The 25,860-nt window shown below is 48.2% G+C and overlaps 11 protein-coding genes across 11 annotated transcripts; 7 read left to right on the top strand and 4 right to left on the bottom strand.

Moving 5' to 3' along the window:
* Positions 1–73: 73 nt before the first annotated feature.
* VTP21DRAFT_6575 (uncharacterized protein) lies at positions 74–2,829 on the bottom strand (the record flags this gene model as incomplete). The annotated part of the gene is made up of 4 exons (XM_069397220.1): positions 74–794; positions 890–2,214; positions 2,285–2,384; positions 2,468–2,829. The coding sequence occupies 4 exons, from the start codon at positions 2,827–2,829 to the stop codon at positions 74–76; spliced, it is 2,508 nt and encodes an 835-aa protein (XP_069246725.1).
* A 625-nt stretch (positions 2,830–3,454) lies between these two features.
* VTP21DRAFT_6576 (uncharacterized protein) lies at positions 3,455–4,131 on the top strand (the record flags this gene model as incomplete). The annotated part of the gene is made up of 6 exons (XM_069397221.1): positions 3,455–3,566; positions 3,644–3,666; positions 3,748–3,784; positions 3,854–3,877; positions 3,936–3,978; positions 4,032–4,131. The coding sequence occupies 6 exons, from the start codon at positions 3,455–3,457 to the stop codon at positions 4,129–4,131; spliced, it is 339 nt and encodes a 112-aa protein (XP_069246726.1).
* A 1,173-nt stretch (positions 4,132–5,304) lies between these two features.
* Positions 5,305–6,792, top strand: VTP21DRAFT_6577 (uncharacterized protein; the record flags this gene model as incomplete). The annotated part of the gene is made up of 2 exons (XM_069397222.1): positions 5,305–5,524; positions 5,588–6,792. The coding sequence occupies 2 exons, from the start codon at positions 5,305–5,307 to the stop codon at positions 6,790–6,792; spliced, it is 1,425 nt and encodes a 474-aa protein (XP_069246727.1).
* Positions 6,793–7,298: 506 nt separating this feature from the next.
* Positions 7,299–8,281, bottom strand: VTP21DRAFT_6578 (mitochondrial 54S ribosomal protein uL4m; the record flags this gene model as incomplete). Its single annotated transcript, XM_069397223.1, has 4 exons — positions 7,299–7,672; positions 7,777–8,055; positions 8,134–8,185; positions 8,252–8,281. The coding sequence occupies 4 exons, from the start codon at positions 8,279–8,281 to the stop codon at positions 7,299–7,301; spliced, it is 735 nt and encodes a 244-aa protein (XP_069246728.1).
* A 178-nt stretch (positions 8,282–8,459) lies between these two features.
* VTP21DRAFT_6579 (uncharacterized protein) lies at positions 8,460–9,086 on the top strand (the record flags this gene model as incomplete). The annotated part of the gene is made up of 1 exon (XM_069397224.1): positions 8,460–9,086. One exon carries the CDS (start codon positions 8,460–8,462, stop codon positions 9,084–9,086), a length of 627 nt encoding a protein of 208 aa, XP_069246729.1.
* A 768-nt stretch (positions 9,087–9,854) lies between these two features.
* VTP21DRAFT_6580 (uncharacterized protein) lies at positions 9,855–11,461 on the top strand (the record flags this gene model as incomplete). The annotated part of the gene is made up of 4 exons (XM_069397226.1): positions 9,855–10,350; positions 10,443–10,762; positions 10,834–10,941; positions 11,003–11,461. The coding sequence occupies 4 exons, from the start codon at positions 9,855–9,857 to the stop codon at positions 11,459–11,461; spliced, it is 1,383 nt and encodes a 460-aa protein (XP_069246730.1).
* A 399-nt stretch (positions 11,462–11,860) lies between these two features.
* Positions 11,861–13,012, top strand: VTP21DRAFT_6581 (uncharacterized protein; the record flags this gene model as incomplete). The annotated part of the gene is made up of 2 exons (XM_069397227.1): positions 11,861–12,437; positions 12,516–13,012. 2 exons carry the CDS (start codon positions 11,861–11,863, stop codon positions 13,010–13,012), a joined length of 1,074 nt encoding a protein of 357 aa, XP_069246731.1.
* Positions 13,013–13,370: 358 nt separating this feature from the next.
* On the top strand, positions 13,371–17,610 carry VTP21DRAFT_6582 (uncharacterized protein; the record flags this gene model as incomplete). The annotated part of the gene is made up of 19 exons (XM_069397228.1): positions 13,371–13,409; positions 13,483–13,605; positions 13,687–13,745; positions 13,831–13,939; positions 14,000–14,190; positions 14,256–14,411; positions 14,483–14,676; positions 14,753–15,240; positions 15,318–15,474; positions 15,541–15,743; positions 15,824–15,907; positions 15,987–16,280; positions 16,349–16,595; positions 16,681–16,733; positions 16,794–16,922; positions 16,983–17,084; positions 17,157–17,273; positions 17,371–17,435; positions 17,517–17,610. The coding sequence occupies 19 exons, from the start codon at positions 13,371–13,373 to the stop codon at positions 17,608–17,610; spliced, it is 2,904 nt and encodes a 967-aa protein (XP_069246732.1).
* Positions 17,611–17,983: 373 nt separating this feature from the next.
* VTP21DRAFT_6583 (uncharacterized protein) lies at positions 17,984–19,866 on the top strand (the record flags this gene model as incomplete). The annotated part of the gene is made up of 2 exons (XM_069397229.1): positions 17,984–18,329; positions 18,431–19,866. The coding sequence occupies 2 exons, from the start codon at positions 17,984–17,986 to the stop codon at positions 19,864–19,866; spliced, it is 1,782 nt and encodes a 593-aa protein (XP_069246733.1).
* A 653-nt stretch (positions 19,867–20,519) lies between these two features.
* Positions 20,520–22,295, bottom strand: VTP21DRAFT_6584 (uncharacterized protein; the record flags this gene model as incomplete). The annotated part of the gene is made up of 1 exon (XM_069397230.1): positions 20,520–22,295. The coding sequence occupies one exon, from the start codon at positions 22,293–22,295 to the stop codon at positions 20,520–20,522; it is 1,776 nt and encodes a 591-aa protein (XP_069246734.1).
* Positions 22,296–23,804: 1,509 nt separating this feature from the next.
* On the bottom strand, positions 23,805–25,382 carry VTP21DRAFT_6585 (uncharacterized protein; the record flags this gene model as incomplete). Its single annotated transcript, XM_069397231.1, has 5 exons — positions 23,805–23,953; positions 24,029–24,207; positions 24,273–24,345; positions 24,419–24,998; positions 25,062–25,382. 5 exons carry the CDS (start codon positions 25,380–25,382, stop codon positions 23,805–23,807), a joined length of 1,302 nt encoding a protein of 433 aa, XP_069246735.1.
* Positions 25,383–25,860: the final 478 nt, after the last annotated feature.

Raw genomic sequence — 25,860 nt, forward strand, 5'->3', positions numbered from 1 at the left:
ATATATATTCATATAAATATACAAGACGAAGAACATAATATAAGCACTACAATAAATATAGTCGGGTTCCTATTTATCTGATGAGCCACGACTTGCACAATTTTTCCAGCCATCCACAAAGGCCGGATTCGTTTTCTTTCTCGTCGGCCTCGGTGCTGCCGGATAGCACGACCTCAACCCGAGCAGAAATTTGGATCTCTTGCTCCTGAGCGAGCTCTTCGACCCACCACCCCAATATCCAGTGAGCGGTGTCGTCTGAAATTGGCTCCCACCGTCCGCTGGTCAACACGATTTCGGCCTCGGTGGGCGAGGGGAAGATGGCTTTGGGCAAGAAGATCTCGGTCGGATGGGTGGAAAGTTCTGGCGGCGAGAGCAGACGGAACCGAAACTGGACCACGCTGGAGGACCCCTTGGGGATTATCTCATAAGCGGTGGAGAGGGGAAGGCCAGCGACCTTGTGAGGATAGGGGCGATGCAGGGGGGGAACATCGCGAAGATTTTCGCAGGTGGGCGGAGGAGAGTAAATCGTTTTTTGGCTAGCGGCGGGGTCTATCGGCAGTGCTTCTCCGTTGTCTACTTCCGTGTCGGTCAGGGTGGTAGAGCTTGAATGGCTCACGGAGAACCCGACCTCGCTTCCATCCCCATGCTCAAGCAGGGGGACCCCGCTGTCCGAGCCCGTGGTATTCATCCGAGTTTGAAGCGAAAACCGCAGCGGCCGTGTGACGTGCGCTTTCACCTCACTGTAGCTCTGGGACTGAAGTTTGTATTTTAGGGCGGGGGCCGCTTGGAAAATACTGGAAATAAAAAAGGAATGGTGAGAAAGGTGTGTGAAGTTCTTTTGAGCATGCATAGAGGGCTGTGGGAGAAGTAAATGGGTGTAGATGATTACCTTAGATCTTCTCCGTTCCAATTGTCACCGTAGACGGGGTCGTTGTCTGGACAGTAATTCCACAGGGTGAAGTTCATCAAAGCAGTATCGAGTGCATGCAAGTTCGCGTCCAGGGCCCTACTCTGGGGGCTGGCCGCGTTCCGGATGTCCCTGCCGTCCCGTATTCCACTTCCCTCCAAATCGAAAGGAATCCCCACCTCTCCGATCAACACCGGGAAATCCCCAAACTGCTCCTTGGACTCGGCACGAATCAGCTCCATCTGATCCACGAAGCATTGCCGAATCGCACGCTCTCCGAACCGGATCGCCCCGGCGAGCCCGAGCCATCCATATTTGCCGCGCTTATACCCAAGGTAGTCGACATTGAAAGTACGCCACTTCTTACTGATGAGGGTAAGCCCATCGTACCAGTGAGGAGAGTGCACGAGACGCTCGAGAGGCGCCTCCCCCGACGGGTTGAGCGAAGTGGGAGGCTCATTGGGCATCGCGTGGGCGAAGATGATGGCATTGGGATGCACTTTTCGCAGGGCCAACGCGTAGCGCCGCGCGTACGGTACCCAGCAGTCGCGAGCCCAGTCTATCGGTAACCCCGTGCTCGGGTTGGTATAGAAGTAATCCGGCCTCAACAGCGCTCCCGTTTCAGGATCCCACACACCATGCTGTGCCCATAGACACTCGCCTCGTCGCCACTTGCTGGACTTTTCCCACCAGGGGAAGACACGGTCGCTTCCTTCGAGGCGGGTCCAGTCTTTTTCCGGCACGTCCCAGGCCCGCGCCCCGGCAGGATCGATCAGCTGCATGCCTGCGTGATACGGGCCAAATGTGCCCATCTCCCATTTTTCGACCTGAGTGGCTAGCCCATGGCCGAGTTGGAAACCCTGGAAAGGGGTCGGCATGATATCCTTTCGCAGCTCGACAAAAGGCATCTGCTGACTCAGATCCTTCAGCCCCACGTAGCCAGGCCACGGTTCATTCAAGGTATCGTATCCAACCACCACTTCATCGGCCAAGCCTTCTTCGGCCACGATTCTCTTCGCCAGTGCAACCATGGCGTTGATGAAATGGGTCTGCAGATACTCTTGGATATTGACCCCGTCCACAATACATTTGGGGGCAAAGAAGCTGCCTGCAAAGAACAGCGTCATCATGGTAGCGGTTGCCAGTTTGCTGTAGTTGGTAGACCAAACCATCTTCGGGAAATTGAGCGGGTCCGGATAGGTGTTATGTACGATGGCCGCGTTGGTGGCGACAAAGCTGTTAGGGTTGAGTCCCACAAGAGTCAGTGTCCAACCGGGGGCTCCGGATCCGCCGCAATGGCGGGACCACTGTTTTAAATTTGGAGGAGAGATCAGGGATATGCCTATGTGCATGCGATATGGCTATGGGAAACCTTACCACATCCTGGTGCGGATCTATAAATACTCGAAATCCATATTGCTTGCACTTTTTAAGAACTTGAATAACATACTCTATGTACTCGACATCATAAATACCACTAGAGCAAGAGAAGAGAAATGGATATGAGCGAGAAGATAGGGGGAGAAAGTGCTCTGGCACATCAACCGAAATCCAACTTACGGGCCCTCATGCTCCAAAGCTTCCCAGGTGACCAAATATCTCAGAAAATTGAACCCGAGGTTCTTTAATCTCTGCAAATGGGTATCTGCATCCTCAAGGGAGAAAGGTCGTCCGACAAAATTGACGAATCGATCGTGATCTACCCAGAAGTCCTTGAGATCGTGGGAAGGGATTCCAACGGGCAGTTTTGTTCCCCCGGATAAATTGATGCCCCGGAGAAACAATATGCGACCGCTCTCTTGCTCCTTGAAATAAGGCCCATCAATAAGGAGCATGCCGTTGGATTTCTTTAGGGGAGGTCGTAAAGAATCGGAAAAATCGGTTGCCTCAGCAGGGATTGAATGGTTAGCTGAATCGATCATTCAACAGGCTCTATATTTCAGTGGGAAGAGAATTTCAGAGGACAGTTTAGAACTGAGGGAGAGGAGAGGCCCAGGAGGAATGGAGGACTAACAAAGAGAAGAGAAACGAGGAAAAAGCTAGTCTCAGTATATCATTCCTTTGGCCCAGGTGAACAACAATATTCCCGCAAAAAAAAGTTTATGGGGATAGGAGGGAAAGGAGAAAGGTTTTTGGATTTGGGAACTTTATGCCCCGCCCGTGGAGGAAGGTGCCCACTGGAAGAATTTGGGCTTAAGGGCGGGTGCCTCTCATGCAGCCTGCCCATTTGTGTGGTTGGGCAGAACTGGATGGCGAGAGGTTAAGCCATATCAAGCTTGCAGCACCGCGATACCTTGCATATCCCGCCCAGAGGATCCTAGTCCAGATCCCGCGGCTCTAAATGGGCCGAGCAGCTCAGTAAGTGTCCTAGTGGAAACGGAACTCCCCGAGCACAGCCGCGTGGGCCAGCCCTTTCCACAACGATCGGCTCAGCTATTTTCTCCATTCTCCCACTGCACGGCCCTAGCTAAAGAGAAGCCTAAGCCACCTCTGAAATTGTATGTCGTTTAGAGGGTCGCACAGTCTTTTCCTAGAATCGCCTCCACTATGTCAAGCAAGGATCCAAAGAGACCAAACGCTATAGTCGCCTACCACGTTCCTCGAGCCGAGCAGGATGAGATGGATCCTGATGTGCCTGGCACCATCTCCATGGCCCTTGGTAGCTGCCTTTCGATTTCTTTTCTACATTTATATGCATCATCTTTAACCAATTCCTCTCTTATTTTTGGAATTAAGGTCTATTCGCCATGCTTGTTAGGGTAATACACACATCATACATGCGTCCTGCTTGGATGCTTATAGTTTATTGTCTTGATGCTTACCCTTGTTTCTCCCGATAGCAAAAACTCGCTGGTTGGGGATCTCTTTGTTTTGCGAGTAAGTTTGCAATACCACGTTAGTTTTTTATTGTAACCCAATGGGCTAACTATGCACTTGCGTATACAGTTATGTCTTATATGAATCAACGAGGTAAATTCTTGTGTTCATCTACGTGCCAATGCTCTTTCCTCAGCTTCTTGTGCTTTAGTGACCGAATCGGATGAGAATAAAGGAGGTTGGGCCAGCTTGATGTAAGTATACCCTACCCCTGAACTCGGTAGCCCAATACTCAAAAATTATCTAGGTTCGCATCATCGGCGCTGCTTATCTGCTACACGCCTATGATCATTAACTTGTACTTGGCGCGGACTCAAGCAACGCAGCAGGACAGCTTCGGCAATTAATTGCGGTTCATGTTACTTATTTAATTATGCTAATAAACTCGTTAGATTTGCAAGTATGTGGGAGGCTTCTCATTGGAAATGGGCTCCACAAGATACGAACGCCTCTATATCGGTAGCAATGCGACCCTCTAGGATTGACGCAAGCTATGGCTGCTTTAAAAGCAAATGCCATTTTAGCCATGAAGCACCCCCTTAACAATTAGGAAGACTTACCAGCTGATGCTTATTGAGATACATTTAAGTGCATGCAGGAAAGTATGCGGGACCTTATTAGGACGAGTAATGCGGAGACCATGCATTCTCCCCTGTCCAGCGTGCTGCTTTTTAAAGAGAGAAGCGGGCGCAGGATTGTGGGCGCAGAAAAAATCAGTGCCGTTAGGACTCTCGACTTATATGAGGAAGCAAGCCCTTCCTGTTGGGAGAAGCTCGGTGGAGCAGAGAAGGAGGCGGGTCGGGGGGCATTCTGTTTGGGCGAGAGACATATAGCAAGCATGCCCTGGCACTGCGCAACCACAACAAGAGCAATTAAACAAAACTGGTTCTGAGTCGAGTTGGGCCGCCTTGAACATTCCTGGAAACGAGACTTCTAGATTGAGGGCTCTGTCCAATCAGCGCCAAGAATCCCACGACGTGATTGGCGCGAAGCTCAAGCAAAAATAATTAGCGCACGGCAACTCAAGGCCAAATGCAATAATGGGGGGAGGCGGCTCGACACTCTCCAACGTGGCCTTCGCGTGTTCTGCAGGCATGCGCTCCTATGCGGAATCCGGCCGTATTCCCCAGTGGACTCCTCGGCAATGGATCCGCTGCGGCCGGTTTCTTTAATTTCGATTCTGGTGACGAAAAGGAATCGGTGTTCCTCCACATACTTCAACTCCTCCCGATTTTCTTGCTCCCCTCTTTTATTAATTCGGCCTCGTCCTTGTCAAAACCACAGGCGAGATTGTCTTTTTGGCAAATAACGACAGCTTCCATCCTCCCCTCTATTGATGAATTGCTGATGACTCTTACATAAACCTGCATCCCCTTACCCATCCTTACATTTCCGCATATTATTCCTCTGAAGATTTGTAGCTTACTTTCAATCTTTAATTGCTCATCCCCTATATCCCCTCTGACTCCCTAGTCCCGGCCCCACTAATTCCCCTCTCTAAGGCATTACCTCTTCCTCCCATGTCACACGTGGTTAACCCTCCCACACCCGCCCATCAGCTGCATCTCTCTCAGGATCAGTCTTCCTCTCCTCTAATGGACTCTGCTCTTCGCTCCTCGCCATCTAGTGAGAAGGGGAGTACCAAAAGCTTGAACCAAAAGAGTGCAAAGGTCAAATCTTTCGACAATATCAAGTACAAGTCGCAGGGGGGCAATGTCAAGGTCCAGAGTATCAAGCTAGGTGAGCTTGCCTTGGAAGATAGGTTTTACCAACACTTGTTAAATTTCATTCGCCTAAATCTAGATTGGTCGCATGTAAAGCCACGGATTGATTCACGTCGCACCGATGATGGCTCGGTGCAGACTTCTCCTGAAACATCTCCTCGCCAATCGTCCCGTTCCCAATCCAAAGCCTCGACGCGTGCTGAGCGCCCTCCCGCGCCGTTTTCTCAGAAGCTGGACTGGTCGCATGTGAAGCCTAAGGTCGACGCCCGCTTGAGTGGCGACCTGCTTACCCAAAGGGCATCCAAGGCTTCGCCTGCAGCAGACGCAAATGAAATCGAGAAAAAGCTTGCAAAGAGAAGACATTCCAACATAGTGTCTCCAGCAAAGAAGCTGCCCGACTGGTCCCATGTGAAATCCAAAGTGGGCTCCATTCGTAGCGAGGGTGGGCTGCAGAAGAAGGACGAGCCGGAGGAGAGTGCCGAGAAGAAATCGTCCAAGAGGAACAGCTTGATACGAGCGAGAAGGCGCCACACCGTAATGATACCATCGATTGCCACCGGACAAAAGTTGGACTGGTCCCACATCAAGTCGAAGGTGGGCTCTATCCGTAGTGAGGAAGAAATGGCGGCAAGCGCCAAGTCGAGTGGCGACAGGAAGCCGTCCAAACGCGCCTCGGCAGATAATCGCCGCCACACGTTCCAACCTTTGCCAGGGCAGAAGCTCGATTTCTCTCACGTCAAGTCAAGGATCGGCTCACTGCGAAGCGAAGAGGAGCGAAAGCGCGAGGAAGAAGTCGCCAAGAAAGCGGCGCGGCGACACACCATCGCCCCCTCGAATACGAAGCTCGACTTCTCCCATGTGAAGTCAAAAGTCGGGTCTCTTCCCCCCATGGCTCGGTCGCGCACCTCTAGCCTAACCTCGCGCTCCAGTGGCACCGCCGACTCTTCTTCTCGCGGTCGTCGCTCAATGCCCCCGCCTCCCGCGCAAAAGCTGGACTGGTCGCACATCAAGTCCAAGGTGGGGTCACTGGACAACATCACCTATGTGTCACACGGAGGCACGAAGAAAATCCAAAACAACAAGCTACCTGACTTCTCCCATGTAAACTCAAAGGTGGAGTCGGGCAAGAGGGAGAGTAGTAGCATTGCGCCCCAGAGCCCGATATCCCCTCAGGCCACGCCCAGCAACATGGAGTCCGAGGTGGCGGAGCCCAAGCTTCCACCCCAAACGCCGAAGACGGAGGAAATTCCGGATGGAGAACATACTGAAGCGGCCCCCCTGTGAGTGAAAAGGTGCCTCGTGTAATTTTTTGAGAAAGTTGCGGCTGGCTACGTTTTCTTTCCTTTTGTGTTATATCGTATCATGGAGCGAATGGGCTCCTTTCCTATATTCTATTTCTCTCTATTTTTCCCTCTTTTTTTTTGTTTGATTTATTTAGCTTGTGTAGGCCTTCTTCTTCTTAAGTGTTAGCCTTCCTATTGTTGATTAGTAGTTTTGATAGCTTTTATTTCCTGCTTACTATTTTTATTTTACCCTCTTTCCCCCCCCCCCCTTCCCCTCCCTGTGCGGAATACGTTGAAAGCCTATTTCTACTTTACTACTAAGTGTGGATCATTTCATATTTCTCTTGGATTTGATAATGAATAAAGACGACCTCCCTTCGTTTTAGTTGAAGAGGATGCTCTTGAGTGGGTGGTAGATTGAGGGGATTGGGTATCGATGGGACGAAATGGCTACCGCGCCAACAGGCTTTATTTTCTAACGACAAAATAAGACAAAAGATCGACCGGTCAGGGACTTAACCGCCTCTCCAGTTCCCTAACAATCCCCTCCTCGGCAATGACCACCTCCCGCTTCAAAAGTTCATAAACTCCCACCTCCTCTATACTCAACACCTCTACTCCCGGCAAGTTCCGTGCCGCCAGCTCCAACTCTTTTCTCTCCCCGCTATTCCCGATAATGAAGAGTATGGAGTCCCACTGATTGCGCTGGATGATGTGAGCCAGCTCCTGGGTCTTATGGGTGGGTAGTGCAAGAGAGTCCACCACGACCAGCTGGTTTTGAGCGTATTTAGTGGAGAGGGCAACCCGAAGGCCAAGATTGCGTACTCTCACGGGCAGCTCCGTTGTGTGATCGCGCGGTTTTGGTCCAAAGGGTATGCCACCTGTTCAGCTCCTTCACGTTAGCATCCCAGAAAAGAGAGACAAGCAAGGAAAAACAATCAAGACACTGGGCGCAGATCGCCACTGGTGCATATCTAGTATTTACCTCCTCTAAATTGAGGCGCTCGAATAGATCCATGCCGCGCTCCTCCCGTGCCTTTTTGCGGTAAAATCTTTCTTGAACTTCCTCGCACATCCGCCCGGCCTTTGGTGGAGTGAGTGCCTTGGCGCAAGGCATCACGTTGCCATACCACTACGCGATGGAGAATATCGCGCCGTAGAGGCGCTCCGAATACCTTGCGATCCAAGGAGATAATGGCGGTAGGTTCAGATGTTGGAAAAGTGCGGAGGAGAGCTTGGAGAGTGGAGGGAATGGGCGAAATAGCTATCAACCAAGATTCAATATGGAGGTGGGAGGTTAGCCAAATGGCCTCGATCTAGATTGCGAAGGCAGGATTCATACCTTTGGGTGCTTCCGAAGCAAAAGTGCGGGAAAGCGCCCTTCGGCATGGGTTCTATCGGCAATGATAAACATGTCAGGTTATGCCATCATTCATCACACGGGAGAATGTCTTATATACTTGTAGTATCTGTGTTGTTATTTTCCACATCAATTTACTTAATCTCCTCCCTCTTTAATCTCGATCTCAACGAAAACCAACGAAATAATCCAATTCTTGGTTATAATGACTTTGTTTACGCAAATCGGATCCCCTTACTTCTTCCAATCACTGGCGCAGCTCCTATTTCTCCACTTTTCTTCAGCCTAAGGCCAAACCCACAACCCTAATGGAGGCCTCAACAAATCCGTCCAATGCCGGCATTATTTCTCGCAATGGTGAACGTGTTGTTCCAGCGTCGAGAAGACCCGATGGATCTCTTCGAAAGGAAATTCGCATTCGACCTGGGTACGTCCCACAGGAGGACATTCGTCGGTACACCAATGAGCGTCTTGAGGCGGCTCGACGGATGCGATTGGCACAAGAGGCGGCTGCCAAGGAGGGATTAGTCGCAGGAAGCAGCGGATACTCGCCGGCATTACCACCAGGATATGCACCGGTATCCTCCCAGGTAGAGCTTCCGATCCGAGAGAAAACGAAAAATCAGAAGAAGCATGAAAGACGACGGAAGAAGAATGAAGAAAAGAGAGCAGCGGAACAAAGTGCAACCAAGGCACAAGAAGAAAGAGTTGAGGAGGAGATTCAAGAAAAGAAGGAGCCGGAACAAAGGAAGGCAGAGGAAGAGCCTGAAAAGGAGGACGTCAAACTTATGCGTTCTTTGCAAAAGAAACTTCAACAGATCGAGGTGTTACGAGAGCGAGAGGCGCAAGGAGAAAAGTTACAACCAGAGCAGCGAGAGAAAGTGGATCGCTTGCCAGAACTGGAGTCACAACTTCAAAAGCTCCAGATAAAATGATCTTTTATTTTTGTTTTTGCAGGCGCCTTTACTGCTCTTTGTATATGCTGTTTGTTTATTTTTTTTTTCTTCCTTCTCTTTCCATGGACTCTTTCACATAGTTCTCCTTTTTTTTCCTTTGTTTGCCTTTTCTCAGTGGAATTCCGCTTTCCTATTTTTACTAGGATCTATATGATAAACATCACTTCAATTTTCCCACTATTTGTGTTTGAAAACTTAAAGTATACGCGCCTAGTTGGCCTTGGGAAAGGAAAAATGAAAGAAAAATTCAACTACCAAACTCCTCAAAGCTTCTTTAGAGAGTGACACCAGTATATTCTTGAATAGGGAGAAAATTTAATTTTTCTATATCAAAATGCTCGTATTTGCTTCACAAATAGTTCATTGATCATGGCTGCTATGTGCTTCATATCTCCACAAATTTTGTTAGATTAGGTTGGGGGCAGTTCTAGATAACAAAAGTTGATTCAATTACCAAGGAAGTTATGCACCTGACCTATCTGGCTTGCGTTTTTTTCAGAAATTAGCCTGATGCCATTTTATTATGGTGGCATTCGCTAGCCCTAACTAGCAATAATTAAATACTAATCTCTTATCTGATATGGTCCATGTTCACCACTGTGTTTTATAAATCGGCAATTGACCTTATGAGCAAATAAGTTTGAATTGGTCGATAAAACTTCTCTTATCTAGCATAGGAGGTAGATATGATTTTACTTATGAAGATTCCTTAGCAATCCTCTTCTTTTACACCTCATTAAAAAGAAGATGAATATCACGGAGCCTACAGAAAGGACGTGGAGAACTGTTGATGCTTCACTCTACAACTGGAAACTCTCTTCTTCGCTTGAAGATACTGGAGAGGGCATGGTAAAGGAATGTTCCATGGCCGAAGAGACAACTCCAGGCGGCAAATGCGAAACATCCGAAGTAGATGCATCGTCAAATCCCCAATCCTCTTCACCCTCTCAAATTTTCCTTGATGATTTCACTCCTCTCTCGGTTTTGGGACGCGGAGCCTATGCCAAGGTCTTATTAGTTCGCCACAATGCAACCTTTCAACTATACGCAATGAAGGTTTTAAGGAAAGCATGCGTGAAAGATATAGAACACGTACGTGCAGAGCGAAATATCCTAAAGCAGGTGCGCAGCCCATTCATAGTGAAACTGTGGGCAGCATTCCAAACCCCCGGTGCGGATGGTAATCTCTACTTGCTAATGGAGTATGCAAGCGGCGGTGAGCTATTGAAGTATATGGAACGAGGTCAGAGAGACTGATTGATATTACGCGGATCGCCTTGATCTTCAATGGTGTGGCACTGACTGAGGTTGCTTCTGTTTATCTTATTTTTGCAGAGGGCAAGTTTAAGGAACCCGTCGCTGCCTTTTATACCGCAGAACTGACACTAGCAATCGATTATTTACATGCTCGTGGCGTTATTTATCGCGACCTAAAGCCCGAAAACTGTCTGCTTGATGCGGAAGGGCATATCTTGCTTACCGATTTTGGGCTAAGTAAAATGTCCATACGCGGAGGAAGTGAAGAGCCGCGCGCAACCTCTCTTTGCGGCACGACCGAGTACATAGCTCCAGAGATGTTCCTTACCATAAACTATGGTTGCTCCGTGGATTGGTGGAGTTTAGGAATTCTTCTTTATGATATGCTAACAGGCTCCGTAAGTTGAGGGTCGTCCCCTGGAGTTAAGTTTGACGCACTAGTTTAACCCTTAACTTCACCTCGACTTAGCCACCGTTTGTCTCAAATGACTACAAGGGAACGGTCGAGGCTATACTTAATAATACACTTCATCTCCCAGATCATCTTTCGCCAGAAGCAAAGGATTTGCTAACAAAGGTGACATTGCAATAGTGGGTCCCCAAGTTTTTGGTTCTCCTCATCAGTTCCCATCCTTTAGATCCTAAATAAGAATCCAGACGAACGAATCGGCTGTTCATCAGATGGCACTGTTCCTATTCAATCGCACTCCTTTTTTCGCAATATCGACTGGAGTGCTCTTGAATCGCGTAGCGCTGTTCCGCCCATCCGCCCATGCATCACCCAACCTGAACTAGCGGAAAATTTCGACGCCCTCGCTCACATAGACACAACACATAGCTCCTCAACCTCTATCTCTTCACCAAGGTCCGGGCCTAGTGCTTGGAGGCGAAGCAGCGATTGGCTAAGTAATCGCAGCGAATACGAGCATGGGCGAAGTGAATTGGATGCATCTAGCTGCGAGGCACGCGGAAGAAAGGATGACACAGGAGATAATATGGATTTGCGGGAAAAAAGAAGGTTGACATTAGGGATGATCGAAGGATTTAACTATGTGGCTAAGGAATGGCACCCCGAACACGAGAAGATCCCTATTTAATGTATCATATCGTCTCTTTCTATAGCTTGCTCAGCAGTAGCACTGTCATTTCTAGGATAGTTATTATTAAGCTCGGCATTTCTTCCGATTTTTTACACTTGGTTAGGTAATGGTCATTCATTAATTTCCGCTCCCAACCCTTGTCATATATTTTCTTTAATACCCCTCCCCCATTATTTTATTGCTTACCTGACTCAACCGATGTTTCAAAGCGTCCGAAATTTCACGATCTGTATATATTGAGTGGCTTGGTTTAATTTATTTTTTATTTCTCGCTCGTCATTTACAAAGATTCATTTTATACTCGCGTGAATAAAAACACCGGGTGGTAAAATTACGCGATAACTTTACCAAACTCCTATTTCCGTTCCATACACAGCCTAGACACTATCCGATAGAATGATAAACAATCCCTTTGAGCTTGATCCTGAATTAGTGCCGTTCATTTCCGACGATCCTCCGAACATCGATCTTTCATCGAGTCTTCTCTCGACCGCAGCTGCGGCGGCCATGCTTGCCTCCCCTATCTCCTCCAATTCAACATCGTCTGCTTCGCTACCCGCCCCATCGTCCATCGATCGGGCCAACAAACCTTCCGATTTCTCATCCCTCTCTGTGGCTGCGAATGGAGGAACCGATTCTGGCCATGAGGAGGGTGATGGGCCCGCTCTCGCTGCTGTGCAGGCTGCTTTCTCTGCTGCTGCAGTTCCTCTGACGTTCGGACAAGAACTGCTGCCCTCTCAGTTACAAGATCGTTTTCCCTCTCCGGATTCGCCGCGAGAAGATGGCGCCGTTAGTAGCATTGGGCGAAATTTTTTCACCCAGAACAAGCCACTACAAGTAGAGGCGACGGTGAATGGGGTGGAGGAAGCCCTGAAAAATGCGCTCGATCAGGTGGAGCGAGGCAACATGATATCTAGCTTTGAAATCCTTGCTGGATTAACCGAAACAGTAGCCTCAAAGTGCGAGGAGCTAGGTAGATAACCCATTCTGACTAATCCGACCCTCCTGATAGAACATCTATCCTCACCATCCTGTTGTTTTTCACCCTTAGGCCTAGCGACCGATGATTGTCCCCCAAACTTTGACCGTGATGGATTTTGGAATGGCCTAAATAACACCTGGCTCTATGCCATTTCTCGATGTCACCTCTCCTGTAGCGATTCTGAACGACTCAGCCATGCGGAACTCAGTCAAATACGGGAGGCCGTGATCCGTTGGGCGGATACTCTCGAAAAATATGGGCTTGTCGACTATGAGATGGGCTGGTGGGAGCAAGATATTCTGGAGGCACTTGATGCGCAAATGAGCGTGAGTGTCGCCGTCACACGGGCTGTATCTACCCTGTCAACTCTTCCAGCTCTACCTGCGATGGGCGAGCAGCAGGATTTGGCCGCGTCGTTAGCCGCATCTAGGGAAATTGAAGCGATGGCTGAAAATGGTGGTTGCGGAAATCCCGAAGGGATCACGGACGTATTGCCGAATGAGCTAGAAGAGATGACGTTTGGGGACGAGAGTACAACGGAGAGCGAGGTAGGGGGAGTTTTGTAGCAGGCCTCAACTCGTCTGCTTCTATTGTTTTCTCTTGTATAGTGAGCAAATATATATACATATCTTTTCCCCATCTTTTGTTCGTTTTTCCCTTGTATTTTAATATTTAGTTTTTTTTTTAATATTCTATTACTTGTAAAATACACAGAAACTTTTTTCTTTTCTATTGGGCCCAATTTTTGAATGCCTTGTTTTCGATGCGTTGACCTCTCGAGATTAAATAGCAACTACGACAAGCCATTCCTTTCTAGGCCAAAATTTGTTCGGTGCACGAAAACAAATTATCTGAAAAATCTCGCTCCCCTTCACTTATAGACTGTAATAATAATCTGTTGACTTCAATCAATGCCCATCGACGATGCAATTCCCAATTAACACACTTGAGCAGGTAGAAGGGGTAAATATAATCGAGCAAGCTATCTGTTTCTTCTTCTTCACATGTATATGCATCCTGCACCCATCTATTTCAGCTCATTTCGCAAATGTATGCGGCCAATGATCCCGCTCTGCAAAAGCAGGCAGAGGAATACCTAAAGCTCCTACAGAAAGAAGTATACGCGTGGGATCTGGCGCCTCAGCTACTCGGTTCACAGGTGAGCTGATGTACTTCCCAAGGGTGTATACGATTGAGAAATCAATTTCTGATTATGTTGTTTATTGGCGGTTTCAATTAGTCAGTCAACTCGCGCTTTTTTGGAGCCCACACGTTACAGATCAAAATAGCAAGAGATTGGTGAGCATTTTTCGAAAGATTTGACCTCTATTGTATTTTGCACTTGGAGACCTTATCCGATTCTTTTTTCCCGTCGTCATTAAAGGGACACGCTGCCTGAAGAAAAGATTCCGTGGCTGCGAGAGCAAATTTTAAGTTGGCTGTTGCAGTTAAGCGATGGACCAGCAGTGGTTACGACAAAACTATGCGTTGCTGTAACTTACCTGTATTCATGGAGTGATTAGTATATTTGATACTCAACCATTCGTCTATAGATCGTCGCCTATGCACTCCATGCTGTTCCTCGGCACTGGTCCAACTTTATACACGATACATGCCAATGTCTTGAACAGAGCGTGGTCACAAGAGGGCAAGCTACGCGGGAGCGCGTAGTTTGTGTGCTGCTGGAGTTTCTGACAGTGGTGCCTGAGGAGGTCGGCCGAGCAGATTTAGTGGGCGATCAGAAGTGAATATCACATTTCTATCCATAAGTTTAAAATGGGTGATAACTCTTTATTGTGGATTCTACAGAGTAAAGATTAATCAAGAGCTCTCTGATGCTATCCCGTTTATACTGTCAATGCTTCCCACCCTGCTGTCGGAACATCATGGAGCGAGCGACGAACTCATCAAAAATAAGGCGCTACGATGTCTACAGAGTTGGATTCAATACGGGATCCCAATTTCGTAAGAGCTTTGATTGCAGCACCCAGATACTCCTAAAGTATTGACTGTTTTGTTGTGGTGTGTCAAATTAGCTCCTTGCATCCGATTCTTAAGCTGGTTCTTTCATTTCTTCCTATGGAGCCAACTCGTGATTCAGCCACCGATGTGCTCCTCGAATTTATGTCGCACCCCGCCAGCGCGACATTGCAAGACACAGTATGTCTAGAGTTGATTTCGTGTATGATGGGCGAATGGATGAAAGGAGAAATTTTGAAGAGGATTCAAGGTGAGTTCCCATCCACTCTGTGTTTTTGTCTGGCCACTCTTCATATACATTCTCTCCCACTATACTCTCCCTCTAGAGCAAGATGAGCAAGAAATACGAAATTTTTGTCGCTTACTGTCTACCTTTGGAGAGAATTACACCGAGTGGATCGCGCGACACTTTGTACAGCCAGATATACTGGCTTATTTAGAAATAATGATCATGCTGACGGGTTTTCCGGGGTTTTATGGGGCTGAGCAGGAGATTAGCGAGATGCCGCTTAACTTTTGGTATCTTCTTCAGGAATCCATCTGTGAGTTCTGCCCCGACCAGACTGGTGGTGTTCGCGAAGCCTCACGAATGGTCTACCGTAAGCTGGTAGAGGTACTTCGGGAAAAAATAGTGTTCCCGCCCGACGAGGTGTGGAATGCTTGGACTCGCGATATCCGTGATCGCTTTAAAGTGTATAGGCGGGATGTGGGCGATACCCTAATTAACAGTTACTATATCCTGCGTGAGGAGATGTTGGCGGTATTGGTCGAATATGCAGGGCGTCAGTTAGCATCACCAAGCCCGGATGCACTAGTAAGTCGACCCGCTTTCAGTGTAATTAAAGGTAGTCATTGAGCTTGGACTTCATGAATCTCTTTCAATCAACGTAGCAACTTGAGGGCACGATTTTCTCCATCAAATGTATCTCCGAGGCTGTGCCTAATACGGAAAACGTGTATATCCCCCGTATATTTGGGGACGAGGTGTTTGGGCAGCTATTAACCATTAACTGTTTTAGAATGCGGTACACAACCCTCTCAATGATAGGTATATTCAGTCTCCACACTAGTGTTTTATTTGAGCGGCTTCACTCACGTTTTCTGTTGCTGTAAGGTTCCTATGCCGACTGGCTAAAAGAGCACCCTCAGTATTTGCTTCCTGCTCTGAATTATCTCATTCCAGCGCTGGGGGTTCCAGATCTTGCATTCGTCTCTGCCCTCGCATTCAAGTCGGTGTGTGACACCTGCCGGCACTCGCTGGTTGCCGGATTAGAAAGTTTGATCAACATGTACCTAGTAGTCGGCAAGCATATCCAAGTAATTAAACTAGTGACTACGAAGGAAGGGGTGCAGAATCTCTTGAACATGCTTTTTTTTTGTTATTTCATCAAACATAGCCCAGAGAGAAGCAGAGAGTTATTGAATCGGTAGCGAGTGTGGTGCAAGCACTCCCACAGGATAAGTGGGTTGAGCCTTTGGAGGTTTGGAATCGAGCGTCACTGCATTTTATCTCTTCTCCTTTTGACAGTGCAACTCAAAACTACTCTGCAAACCCCCTAGGCTCTTCTCGGCGATGTGCTTCAAACCCTTCGTGAATCATGTCAGGTCCCGAAAGAGGCATCGACCCGTACTCTTGTCATCGACAATCTACACTGCCTTACCGCATGTTGCCGTGGCCTACAATCACCGGATGACGAATACCAAAGTTCGGTGGAGCGAATGGCTTGTTATTCAAAGTTTGCAGATACAGACCCTACGGAGATGAATCCAAAGATAGCGGGAATGCAAAGAGCACTGGAGGAAATGGCCCATTCAATATCAATAGAATGGAGCGAAGATATGGAGGTGATTCAGGTAAATAAAAGAAAAGACTTGGAGCAGTTTATTTTTGGATGAATTAATATAATACAATTATTTTGCAGGGCTTGTGTCAGTTCATCGACGCATCTTCTCGCACAATGTCCCATCTGCTAGCGTTACGGTTTGAAACTTTAGTCACGCTGCTCCCGTCGGGATTTCAGCGACATCAACATGCATGTTGGCTTGATTCAGCGTCACAGCTAGTGGTTGTATACGGGGAGGGAAAGCGAGCGGATAGATTAGCAAGGCTAAGTGAATGTGTTGGGGCGTTAACAAGGGTGGTGCTTGACCTGCTAAAAAGTAAAGCTGGTACGTGCTTCGGCTGTCGGGAAAAAGAAGAGACTACATCTTACTCTTTTGTTGATTTGGTGAATGAACGTATATTCTCCCATAGATATGGAACAGAATCCGGACGTCATTAGCGCATTCTTTAGTCTATATTCGAGGGTGAGTTTGGTAATTACATGGATTTAGAAAAGGCGTTGCTAACGAGGGTCAATTTCCTAGATCATCACTCGTTTCCCCGGCATTTTCTATCAGCTGCCTGCAGATCTTGTCGGGTCGGTGGTGTTGGCGGCCGTGGCGGGCATTGGCATTCAGGAGCGAATGGCACTGAGAAGTGCTTTAGGGTTCATGGTGATTACTTGTATCTGTGTTAGCCGGAAAAGAGCTTTCTTGTTGATCTATGAGTGTTAGACTGAGTTCATAGGACAGGATTACGAGGACCACATGCTCGGAAAAGCGGTGCATGGTATGATGATGGAAGTGGGTCATCAAATTATGCATGAAGTGTTGTCGGTGAGTTTCAAATTTTCCTGACGCTCTGGTATTATCCAGCTTGAACCACTTGGCCAACCGCTTGATTCGTAGGGGATTGGAGGACGTCTTCCGCGGGGGATGATAGCACAACTCGTCGATATCCTATACAAGATGATCGGACGATACCCGGAAGCATGCCGACAGTGGCTCAACACTCTGCTTTCGCAGGTATGCTGCTTTAAAGTCTAGATGGGAGTGAAATGCCCCCTTTTTTGCTTTCTTGATCTGTTAATCTTTTTTGCGAATATATCGGCGATGTCTCCAGGAGAATTACCCCTCAGCCCATGTTGACCAGAATGCTAAGCAGGCATTCATTAAAGGCGTGATGAGGTATGCTGAAACTATAAAACTCGGGCGGCAAAATCTCGGCATTAAATTCTAATGTTTTTTGTTTTATTTTTTCATTTTCAGCACAAGGTCACCTAAACGATTTAAAGCTGCTGTGAACGAATTCTCCCTCAAGTGTAGGAGATTGGAGAACACGGCTTTTGGGCAGGCTTTCTGATCCCAATTGAGCAGGGAGGGGGGGCAATCGCCTATTTTTATTTGGTTTGAATTTTCGAGCACCCGGCTTTGAACACAAGCTATCTTTTTGATGCAATTTCTTTGGCGGTGGAATTAAAACAGTAATATCTAGTGGTGTGGAACCGTTTAAGCTTTTTTGATAATTTTAGTACGTGTGTGGGATAGGTTTTGGAACACTTGTTTTTAGCCATTTTGACTTTTCCCTGGAGGGTTTTCTTATGTGGAATTTCTGTTAACGTTAATTCTATTTATTCCTACCTTCCTCTAATTCACCCATCTCTACTCATTTCTCCCGCCACAACTACATCGTCATACTAGCTGAGCGTGGGACACATTACCAGATCGACACAAATATGGCCACCGATTATGCCCACATTGGAATTCTCTGTACCCAATGCGGGAACGATGTAGGACTTAATCCGGAACGGCATAAGTGTGCGGGGAGGCTACTTCCTCCTCTCCAAGCGGATATCAATCGATCCCTCTCGATGGCAGGTGGGAAAGAATGGCGAAGCCGGAAGGAGAGAAATGCACCCCCCGTGCCTCCCCTTCCACCCCTCCCGGCGATGCCACCCGAGGTGAAGAAGGAAACACGAAAGAGCGGGGAAGAATGGAAAGGAGAGAAATGGGGTGGCTCGATTTGGAAGTCGATCAAAGCGACCGCAGGAACTTTTGTTCAATCAAAGAATGACTGGCCTGGTACGTGTTTACAACTCGAACTAATCTCCAGAATTTCTGTCCATTGCGTGAAGGCATTCATATTACAACATGCTGACGAATTATGGTTATATATGTGATAGATTCCGACGAATCTGACTGGGAAGGCGAATCGCATGTGTCTCGTATATTGCGGGAATACCATGAGTCTAAAAATGATAACCTCCCTGCTTGGCTTAGGGATCCCTCCGCTCCGTCCCCCGAAAACACTATTACAGGCTCTGCCACAGCGGCACGCGAGAGTATGCGACAGGATGTTTCGGCGGAGAGAACGAGCTCTGCCTTTAAAGATATCTATGAGACTGCACCACCCCCAATACAACGGCCCCAAAGAAGCCCAAAGCCGTGGGCAATGCAGCCCGAAGCGATGCGAAATGAACGTGAGACAGGGTGGGATGAACGGAGGAGAACGCAAGAAAGGCGACTGGAGGAAATGAGTTTGGAGGAAAAACGGGCCAAGCAGAGAATGTCAGAGAAGAGAAGAATGTCGGAGGAGAGAAGAATCGCCCAAGCAAAACGTATTGAGGAGGCGAACAGGCTAGCTGAGGAGAGGAGGATCGAAGAGGAGAGGAGAATGGCAGAGGAGCGTAGAAGGGCAGAGGAGCGTAGAAGAGCAGAGGAGGAGCGTCATAGAATAGAGGAGCAAAAAAGACAGGCAGAGTTGGAAAGGAAAAGGATAGAGGAGGAGCAGAAGCGAGCGGCCGAAAAGAAGCGAGCAGAGGATGAACAACGCAGGTTAGAAGAGCAAAAAAGGCGGGCGGAGGAGGAGAGGATACGGATGGAGGAGGAGCGGAGACTAGCAGCTGAAAAGAAGCGGGCAGAAGAACGGCTGGCAGAGGAGAGACGACTAGAGGAAAAGAGGCGGTTGGAGGCTGAAGAGCGACAGAGGGAGGAGCGAAGAAGACAAGAAAAATCGGACCTAGGTCGGGCTCAATTCAATTCTCACCGCCATCCAATGTATATGCAAGAAGGCTCGAATCGAACATCTAACCCTGAATCATTCAAGTATCCTGAGCATGCATCTTACTCCTCCTCGCGGTACGAGGGGTACATTGGTGGTGATACTGGAGATGGTCGTGGTCGTTCTCGCTCATGTGAACCCGTACCAGAACCTCGGCGTGTCCCTGACCCACGATTATCTTCCCAAGGAGGCCACCGGCCTCCTCCGTCCTTTGCACAAGCACACGCTCTATATCCTCCTAAACAGATGGCTCCCCCTCCTCCACCCCCTCCTCCACCCCCTCCTCTTCACGATTCGCATCCTCCCGGCTATGGACGACGACCCGCACCTCCACCGCTCTCATCCATCCCAACCCCCAACTATCCCCCGAATCGTGCCTACCCTTCTCAGCCCTACGCGCCTCCCGCATCTCCTGGCTATCCGCGTCCTCAACAAAGACCGCCGCCCAGTTATCCGCAGTATCCTCCTGCACAACATCATCAGCCGCAGCTTTCACCGCGATACCCGCCCAAGAGCCAGTATTCTCCGCGAGGAAATGGGTATACAGGATATATATGATGAACAATTGGACTTATATTTACCCGGTGGCTCTCCATTATTTTTGAACTTAATCTCACTACGCTATTTAATGCTAGTCCACTAGTATTTTTTATACTGAACCTTTATTTATCTTTATACTTATATATTCTCTTTCTGCCCTCTTACACAAGCGACTTTTAATATTCCTTCTCACTGTATAGGACACATTATATAATGATTATTTATCGACCAACTCAATGATTTAGTAATTATAACCTGGCTATTATTATATTTCTTCATTTGTCTGTTTGGAATCAATGCCTCTCTCCTTTGTAAGCAAACTATCTCTAAATTAAAGTTTCTATAGCTGTCATTGAACAACTTTGTTTCCTTAATAATAATTTTGAAAAAAAAAATGAAGAGAAGAAACCAATATACTATTACTTCCGAAAGAGAAAAGGAAAAAAACAAACAAACGAAAATATGCCAAAACAAAATATATTGTAGAAGGGTTGGGTGACGGGTGAGCAAAAGAAGACATGCCGATCAATAGAAAAGAATGTATAATATATAGCAACACAGAAAAGTAAATATAAAGGGGGAGGGGAAAGGAAATAAAAATGAAATCACTTAGGAGGTTTCTCGTTTGCTCTGATGCATAATGATGGGTGGGTGTGCCTGCTTTTCACTATCTACATGTTGGAATAGCTGGTAATTGCAGCTGTGTTTTCGAGCCATTGCCCCTCCTCGTTGCTTGGAGTTCCCGCAATCGAACCAGGAAGCGAATATGGCATTGGATATTGCGGCATCGTAAAGTAGTTAGCGGGCGGAGGCATGGCAAGCATGGATCGCGCCCCCATGAGGTCCTGTGCGAATTCGCCCCCATGGTTTTCCATTGGTGGCATTGGCGGCGCCATGGGTGCTACTGCGCCTACAGGAACGTTGGGCCGGTACTGCTCGAAGTTGGCCCCAAGACTCATGGATCGTCTCCTCAGGGTCTGAAGTGGATGGAAGCCCACCACGGAGTGCTGAGCCTGCTGCTGAAGTCTCCACTGTTGTTGCTGCAGCTGCTGTTGCTGTCGTTCCATTTGTCGCAGATGGGTGCGCTTGTGCACGGTAAGGCTGTCCGATCGCGTGAAGGACTTCCCGCACAGAGTGCACTCGTATGGCCGAATGTTCGAGTGCGAGCTGCGAATGTGACGCTTCCAGTGCTGCAAGCGCTTGAAGGGACGCTGACACCCTGGGAAGGGGCACACGAACGGGCGAGATTCATCCGGCTCTGACGAGGTTGGACGTGAATAGGGTCGAGTTTTTGTTGGCGTCCGGGTCGCCAGTTTTGAGGATGCAGCGGAATTCTCCTCAGCCGTAGAGGGCGGTTCGGAGACGGTGTGAGCTCGTCGGCGCCCGCCATTTCTTGCAAGGAAGAGGTGGGGTGTGCTCAGGGTGCTCGGAGGGGTTGACTGAGCGTGTTGTTGCGGTTGAGAAGGCGGAGGGGTAGATTCGTGCATCTGCATGGCGTCCACCATCGAGCATCCATCATCATCCCACGATTGGGTGGGGTCCAGGGACCAAGCGCGTTGATGGGGTTGGGAGTGAGGCTGGTGGGAATGGGGATGGTGGAAGAAGGGCAATTTGGGATGTTCAATACTTGCCATCTTGTCCCAACGCGCCCATACCCGCGATCCCAAGTCTGAGGCGACTGCCGGGGGTGTAACCTCGGCCAGTTCCTCAAGCGGCGACTCTAACATCTTGAGCGCCTGGTCACCCTCCTCTTGAGCTCCGTCTCCTTCATCTCCCCGAGTGTCATTGTAATTGTCCAATGGAGCGACATCATTCGTCTGAGTCGCCGACATCATCGCCTCGTCTCCCAAAAGAGACGACCGCAGGTCTCGCAGCGACGCGCCATCAGGGCCCTCCGCGCTAATAGAAAGAGCAGGTTCGGCCATTGCTACCGTCAATGTTTGCTCGCCTCTCTGCTCTCGCTGCAATTCGCGCCCCAGGATGTCGACAAAGATCTGGTCATGAGGAACGGAGAACCAGAAGTACACTTTCTGCTTTCTTGTTGAGAGCACGCAGCCGTTTTCATGGAGGAACTGGAGAAACTCGGATCCAGACTCTTCGAGGATAGCATCCGGGCCGATGCGGAGATGACCCAGCGCAGCAAACACCTCGGACTCGAGCTGCTCTTCGTTGACCACCATGCGGCCGAGGGTTTCGAATCTAAAGTGCAAGGCGCGATAGATGTCTCTGCTGGTGATATGGAATAGGTTGTGCCATAGGACGCAAGCAATATGACCAGCGTCGCCGGCAGGGTGCCGCTTAATAGAGCTCTCTCCGGTTAGGGAGGTGGGTGCTGTTGCGAGGAAATAGCGCAGCTGCTCGCTCTGCTCCATGCGGGCTTCTTCTGAGGTGGTCGTAACGTAGCTGTTGGGTTTTGTAACCTTCTGCTTCTCGTTGGTCGTTGCCATATTTATATATTTAACAATTGATACAGGAAGGGGGGGGGGGGAGTATGTGTTTGTGAGGAGAGAAATATACAAAAACTTGCGTTCACAGAGAAAGCAAACAGAATAAGAGGATGAAATGAGGGAGTTTGGCAAGGAAGATGCAAACTCAACTAGACGTTATAAGACTTGGATAAATACGGAGGCTCTTGAAAGAATAAATAATAAATAGGATAACTTATATCGTCTTTCCACACTTACATAAACAGGGCAGAGTATTTTTACAAGTGTGATATAGACAAGAGAAGGAAGGGGGGGGAGGGAGAAGGGGGGGGTGGAAAAGAGAAGGAGTGAAGGAGTGTCACTGGAAAGTATTGAATTCAAAAGCGGAAGAACAAAAAGAGAGGAAAAGAAAGGGGGAGCGGAAAGCGAGGGGGGCCAAGTTATAAGAAAATAGAAGCGATACGTGATCGAACCAAAAACCGGAGAGAGTTAAGTGTTGCGCAGATTACACAAAAATAAAGGAAAAAGAGAGGTTGCGGCTTATCCACGCCAGTTTATTTATTAAGTTCACAATATGAAACCGCTCTCTCTTTTCATGCTACTCCTGTATAATTGCTTTTTTGTTCCCCGACCTTGATTAAATTTTGCGCGCACGCTTGGACCAAAGATATGGTGGGCCTCTCACCGTTTTGTTGTTTTCTACCGTGCAAGATGACACAAGGTTCGATTTGTGTTCATTAGGGCTGTCAAGTAATAGAGCAGGAGATTTTGCGCAATGAGTGTGGCCGTGGGCAAGAGCAGAACCGGTTGCTTGTTCCCACAAGCGCGGCCCGCGCCCATATCGGCGAGAGGGGGAGGGGAGGGGGCAGCCGGACGAGACGAGTCAATACCAGTTTATTTCCGGAACGCTGCTATCAATCAAAACATGATTCATCACAATTAGCATTGGCCCTCGAAATCCGCTGGCAGCCGAGGCCTGAGGTTCCGATTCCTTCTTCGGCTCAATTTTCAGTCGACGTGGTGACAGTAGAAGCTGAGGTGTCGCAAACCTCACCACGGCCCACTCGCCTTGCCTCCTCGCCCTGGTAACCAAAGACCATTTTCCTTATTTCTGCTTGTTTGTGTCGTAGCAACGACTAAACTCACCCTCGAGGAGAATTATCCGATTACACAACCCGCATGGGCGTGGAGCTGTTGCGGGTGCGGAAACGGAATTACAAATATCCCCCCATTTCTCGCAATTTATTTTGCGTTACGGCTTGTAATCCACAGAAGACTGCGAATTTCAAATCGGGTCTCACCCACTTTACTCTAATTGCTCAGAATGAAAAAACATCGCAAAAGGAAATTACATGTTTGGCGGGGAGAGATGGTCATCGAATCAACAAGGGAATTAGGTACAATGAAAAAAAAAACAAAATCGTAAATAATTATAGTGCCATCGGCTTATAGTAGATGGTGAATAGAAGACAGAGGTAGAAGCCTCCCCCCTGCCCATCTCTGTCGGAGTTGGGCTCGCCCAGCCCCTTCTCATCCTTTGGATGATTCCCTCTGCTGATCCTTCTCTTCCCCACCTAATCCCAGCCGATCTTTCAACGCCATAATCTCCTTTTGCAATGACTCAATCTTCGCGTCCTGTTCTCGTGCCCGCTTGTTTAGGCCGCTAATGTATTCGTACGCTAAACCAAATAAAACACAAATAAACGGTTTCTAAGCGCTATTAAACCTTAACACTAATAAAAAAAATGGCCTACATTTTCTCAGTAACATCACTTTACTAGGGTTTTTTTCCTCAATATCCGGGAGCACGCTTCTTAAATCGTCAAAACAATGTTTTAACAGGTCTCTTCGTTTCTGCTCCGCTGCCTTGTGGGAAGAGCGACGCATTTCAATGCCAGAATGCAATTCCGGCGAGTAGGAGAGTCCTATGAGCCTAGATTTCATCATGCCAAAATCAGGATAAAGAGCCGAGAGAAGGTTGCTCTGCAAACTACATACTTGCTGTCCCCATCACGTATTGTCTGGTAATTACTTTTGGTTGCTAATCTCGCTGCAACTTCTTGGGAGACGGCTAGAAATAACAAGCACTTGAGGTTATTTGCAAGCCAAAATAGCGGTATGTAATATGCCAAAGGACAAACTACCTCCAGGCAACAATGGCTTCAAGCTCGGGCTTATATATGGTTTGATGGCAGGGGATGTGGGAACCGAACCACCACGGAAATGCATGGGGCCGACCGTGGGCGAAATAGGTTTCATGGCGGGCGAAGATCTTAATTCACTTTCGATCTCTGATGCCCCCTTAGCCTGGCTGGGAAGATTCATTAGTGAAGCCGGTGTAGCAGGTAGAGGGCGGGTTGCAGGTGGGGGCATGGAAGTTTCCAGCTGGCTACTGGTGCTGGAGGACGACGTCACGGCAGAAGGGAGAGAGAGGGAATTTGGCACAGAATTTCGCTTCCTCGCTGTGGTTCGGCCTCCCTTGGCGATTGTCTGGCGTACTTTGACATACGGCTGCGGATCATTGGTACGCTTTTTTGATTTAGGCCGCAGTGTGCTTGATTGGGAGCTATTATCTGTGGACTGCTCCTGAGGAAGTAGAGCGGGCGATGTAAGCGGGGAAAATATCTCATTGGGGGTTATTGTGTCTTGGTTAGAGAGGGAATAGGTTTGTGAAGGAGTTAGAAACGGAGAGGGCGTAGGCGAGATAAGTGGTGTCAAGATAAGCTAATTAAAAAACTAAAGGTTATTTAAAAAATTCCATAAATGGCATGCCAATAAACAAGGTACATCATCTTCCAGATTGTCATCCAGCAACATATTGCTCGCCTCCATGGTGAGGGGTGACAGGAACATATCCTGCGAAACATTTGAAAAGTACCCACTCTCTATGGGTGTGGACAAGGAATTCTGTTGGGTCTGCTGCTGGTGCTGCTGTCTCAAGTGTTTTTCCTCCAACTGATGCAGCAGGTTGTCATGTGCACTGGGTTGGCTATGCCCTTGCTGCTGATTATTTGTCTGCTCCAACGTCAGATCGTCTAATTCTGCCATGAAATCCAGATTGTTCATGTCCAGATCGGAGTTGAATTGCTCATAATTGAAAGACTTCATCTTGAATGCTCCAAGGATGGAAAAACACGGGGAGAAAGAGGGGACGGGGTTTGGATGGGAGTGTATAGATGGGCGCGAGATTGACAGCGATGTCAGAGCTTTGACTTATCCGGCCAGATCCAAAAATATCGATATTCAGATAAAAACCTCCATCTATTCCATATTCCCCCAACGCTGTCAAGCAGTCGGGCCTCTAAAGAGATGCTGCGCCTCCAACTGATATACCGGCCACGGACTTCGTCCGAAATTAAAAAGCCGCCCTCACAATGGAAATGGAAGAAGTGTGGAAAGGAATAGAGTCTTATGATAAAACTCCTCAGTAGTATTACACCAGTCCTGCGGCACCCTCTTCGTTTCCCTTTGGTGGGCTGTGTTTCAACTTTTGGTCTATATCTGATGAGTTGGTATTTCCACTTTGGAATTCATTAGTATATATAGGTGAATCTCTGCTAATTAGGCGTCGTGGCTCTAGGTAGAC

The sequence above is a fragment of the Calcarisporiella thermophila genome (genome assembly GCF_041956535.1).
Source record: "Calcarisporiella thermophila strain CBS 279.70 unplaced genomic scaffold VTP21scaffold_28, whole genome shotgun sequence".
Taxonomy (NCBI): Eukaryota; Fungi; Calcarisporiellomycota; class Calcarisporiellomycetes; order Calcarisporiellales; family Calcarisporiellaceae; genus Calcarisporiella; species Calcarisporiella thermophila.